General features: G+C 38.4%; 1 protein-coding gene across 1 annotated transcript; it reads right to left on the bottom strand.

Annotated features, from left to right (window-relative positions):
* Positions 1-347: 347 nt before the first annotated feature.
* On the bottom strand, positions 348-2,731 carry INSL5 (insulin like 5). Its single transcript, XM_029227292.1, is given in 2 exon segments — positions 348-580; positions 2,557-2,731. Coding segments are annotated over 2 exon segments (408 nt in total).
* Between the last annotated feature and the right edge of the window lie 500 nt (positions 2,732-3,231).

Here is a 3,231-nt window from a genome sequence, read left to right as displayed (position 1 = left end):
TTTACCATCAACATTTTTGGTTTACTGTTTTAAAGTTCTTTAAAATTGTTTTAAAAACAGAAAAATCACAGTAAGCTTGCTTTATGGAATTTTTATTGTCATTTTGCACAGCATTTAAAATTTCAAAGGATTAGTTAAAATTTGGAAAGAACAGTGCATTCACCTTGGCAATGGGAGAAACTAGACCTCGTTGTGGTTTTAGCCAACCATCTACAACATTTAGGAAAGAAGGATTGCCTACCCAAAAGACATTAGTTTAATGACACAATGTGAGTATTGTTCTGGGAAGTAAAACACTGTGATTAAACGTGTGCTAAAACTCTGCCACCCTTGGGGATTTGTTTGTCCTAACAAAGAGCGCTTAAGTCAGACATGGAACAGACTTCGGTGCAGCACAACTTTTGCAAGTCTTGTCTTGACATCAGCGAATACTTCTTTGACCTCCGAAGCCCTTCTGTGGGCAGCTGTTCACCCTGAAGACTTTCCTCCCCCGAGGAATCCGTCTTTGGAAGGTTTTGCACTGGGCTTTCCTCGGAAATCTCCTGTTCATTAGGCAGCTGGAAGCGGTTTCCTCTCCTAGCTATATGGAAGGGAAAAAACAATACTTCCTTAGAGAGCTCTGACAAAGACAGCAACCAAGTTCTACTCTGGGGGAAATGCATTGGATTTCTGGAAGGAAATTGAATCTTGCAGTTGATTTTTTTTTTTTACTTTGGTCTGGGGTTTCAGAGAGATTAGATATTTTAGGGAGAACTCAGTCATATCCACCCTCCTCATTTACAGAAGAGGAAACGTGGGTGCAGAGAGGAGTGACAGAACCAGTGTCACTTGGCCAGTTAGCAGCCAAGTCAGGGCTTGACTTATGTTGCCGTGGCTACCTCTGCACAGTGACCAGCGGCTTCCAAAAGTATTAGTTACATGCTATCAACCAAAACAATCAAAAAATAATCCTGTGTATGCCCTGCAAAGCTGATCAGTAAGGAAGGAAGTGGAGATTTAAACCTCTATGTCTGAAAATTAAAAGTGGGCCCAACTGTTTTTATCAGTGTTGTTCCCGAAGTCCATGCATAAGCCTGTCTCACTTTAACTTCATTCAGACTTACTTATCAGCACCTTAGCACACTGGCAACCACCAGAAAAAATTTAGATGAATGAATGCTGATTGGCAAACCAGTAATGCATCAAATAAATAATGTATGGGAAAATATTTGACTAGTGGTGTCGGAAGAGATAGCCTTATACAGACATATACTCCATTGCCCCACATATTTTAAAGATATTCAAAATGTATTTTTTCTATTGCATTCTGATTTGCCGGAGATTGATAAAATATGGTCAATCTGGTAAATTATGTTTACTCCCTTGAGATTAAAAATGCTTATTGTTTATTAACATCTAGTAACTATGAGCCTCTCATTATTAAAGTAAGAGTGGTAAGTTCATAATTTTTCAAGACATTAGTCCACCAAAATACAAAAACTCTGGGTCATTTTCCAAAATCTTTTTGTTTACCAGTCATTTTAAACCAAATTGAAACCTGTAAAGTTTTCATATCATATGTGTGGTTGCAACATTTATTCTGTAAACATGTTTTTCTTTTTTACTTTTATTATAAAACATAACACACACAATTATTAAAATAGAATCTTAAATAAGTTATACGTCATACTTTAATATAGGATTAGCAGGAGAAAAATGCCAACTTCTAAGTTACTTGAATTGGAAAATGAAGAAATGTAGTGAAGTCACCCCCCTCTCCGTTTCTGAAACACATTAGGCTCACTCCCACCCTTAAAATTCTAAAATTCTGACAATTCCTACTGCTAGAATTCCCATCCCACTCCCCATAACTCCCAAACCCTACACACACCCTTAGGGCCTCTGTCAAATACCACCACCTCCACGGTAGTGTCATTTATTACAACACACTACCACCATCTTTTCCCCACCTGAGACGCAGTATAGAATAAGCAGGAGACCTCAGCTCTGAAGCCAGAAAGAGCTGGTTTGCTTCCCAACCACCCTGCTTACTAGCTGGGTGAACATATTTGGCCTCAGTAAAATGGTAAATGGTGGTAATATTACTTACTTCAAAGGATCCTTATCGGAAGACTGAATGAAATGTTGCCCATGAAACTGCCTGGCATGTAATAAGTGCTCAATAAAAGTTAGATTCCTTCCTTCCATTCTTATTTAGCACCTGCCTGAATGCCAACTTACTATATTCTATAATTATCTGCATGTGAAAATCTTGCTGCTCCAACATGACCCTTGAAATCACATGCTTCTCTCTACCCACCCTCCCAGCACCTGCCATAGATGCTAAGCTCATCGAAGTAGTTGTGCAATCAAATCATTTCAAGCTGGGGACTAAAGAAAACAAGGTTCTTATTTTTTGAAAGGAAGCTCACCTCCTTCCCAAGCCAAAATGTTTATTTTGATAATTAATCCCCCAGATTGATATAGAAGTGGCTTAGCAGTAACTAGAGAAACAGTTATTAAAACAAGTCTTAAAAAAATAATAATAAATGAGGGAGTCATATGCATTCATGTTACCTTGCTGACCTTGTGGGATCGACTCCAGGTGCTTTCTCCACCGGGAGCTGGCACAGGTGTAAATGACAGTTCATATGTACTTGAGCCCGCAGAGCTTCCTGGATTCTTCACTCTTCACTTCTGAGATGGCAAGCAGGAGAGAGAAGAGAAACAAAGTAAAAATGAAACCCCTCATTTTGCTGGGAATTTAATGAGAGTCTGATATAGTGAATATTGTCAAATCAAGTTTTGAAGTTGCCCTCACACTCTTGGCCAATTTATACGAAATTTCCTGACATTTTATTGGTCAATACGTCATTTTAACAACATTTGCTAAGCACATAGGTGACACCATGAAGTTTTAAAAATGAGCTTTTACGATTATTGCTAGTTATTCAGTCCCTTCTGAACATCATCACTTATATTAGCCGCATACGTGAGACAATTAACAGGATGCTGTCTTGGAAGACATTGTGGAAAACACATGGACTTTGAAAATAGACAACTATGAGATTCAGTGTCAGCCCTACCCCTTACTGAGTGACACAGGACAAGTTTTAAACATTTTAAGCTTCGATAATCATATCTATAGAATGGGAAAACCTATCTCATAAGGGATTTGTAAGTATTGAAAGCACCATCTATTTCAAAGCATTGAGAATGCACACTTAAGAATGCAGGTTCTCTTTGGGAGAT

This window comes from Monodon monoceros, unplaced genomic scaffold, assembly GCF_005190385.1.
Source record: "Monodon monoceros isolate NGI ecotype Baffin Bay Population unplaced genomic scaffold, NGI_Narwhal_1 Super_Scaffold_18, whole genome shotgun sequence".
Classification (NCBI taxonomy): Eukaryota; Metazoa; Chordata; class Mammalia; order Artiodactyla; family Monodontidae; genus Monodon; species Monodon monoceros.
The sequence above is the reverse complement of the archived record's forward strand: the minus strand, read 5'-3'. Positions and strand labels throughout refer to the sequence as shown.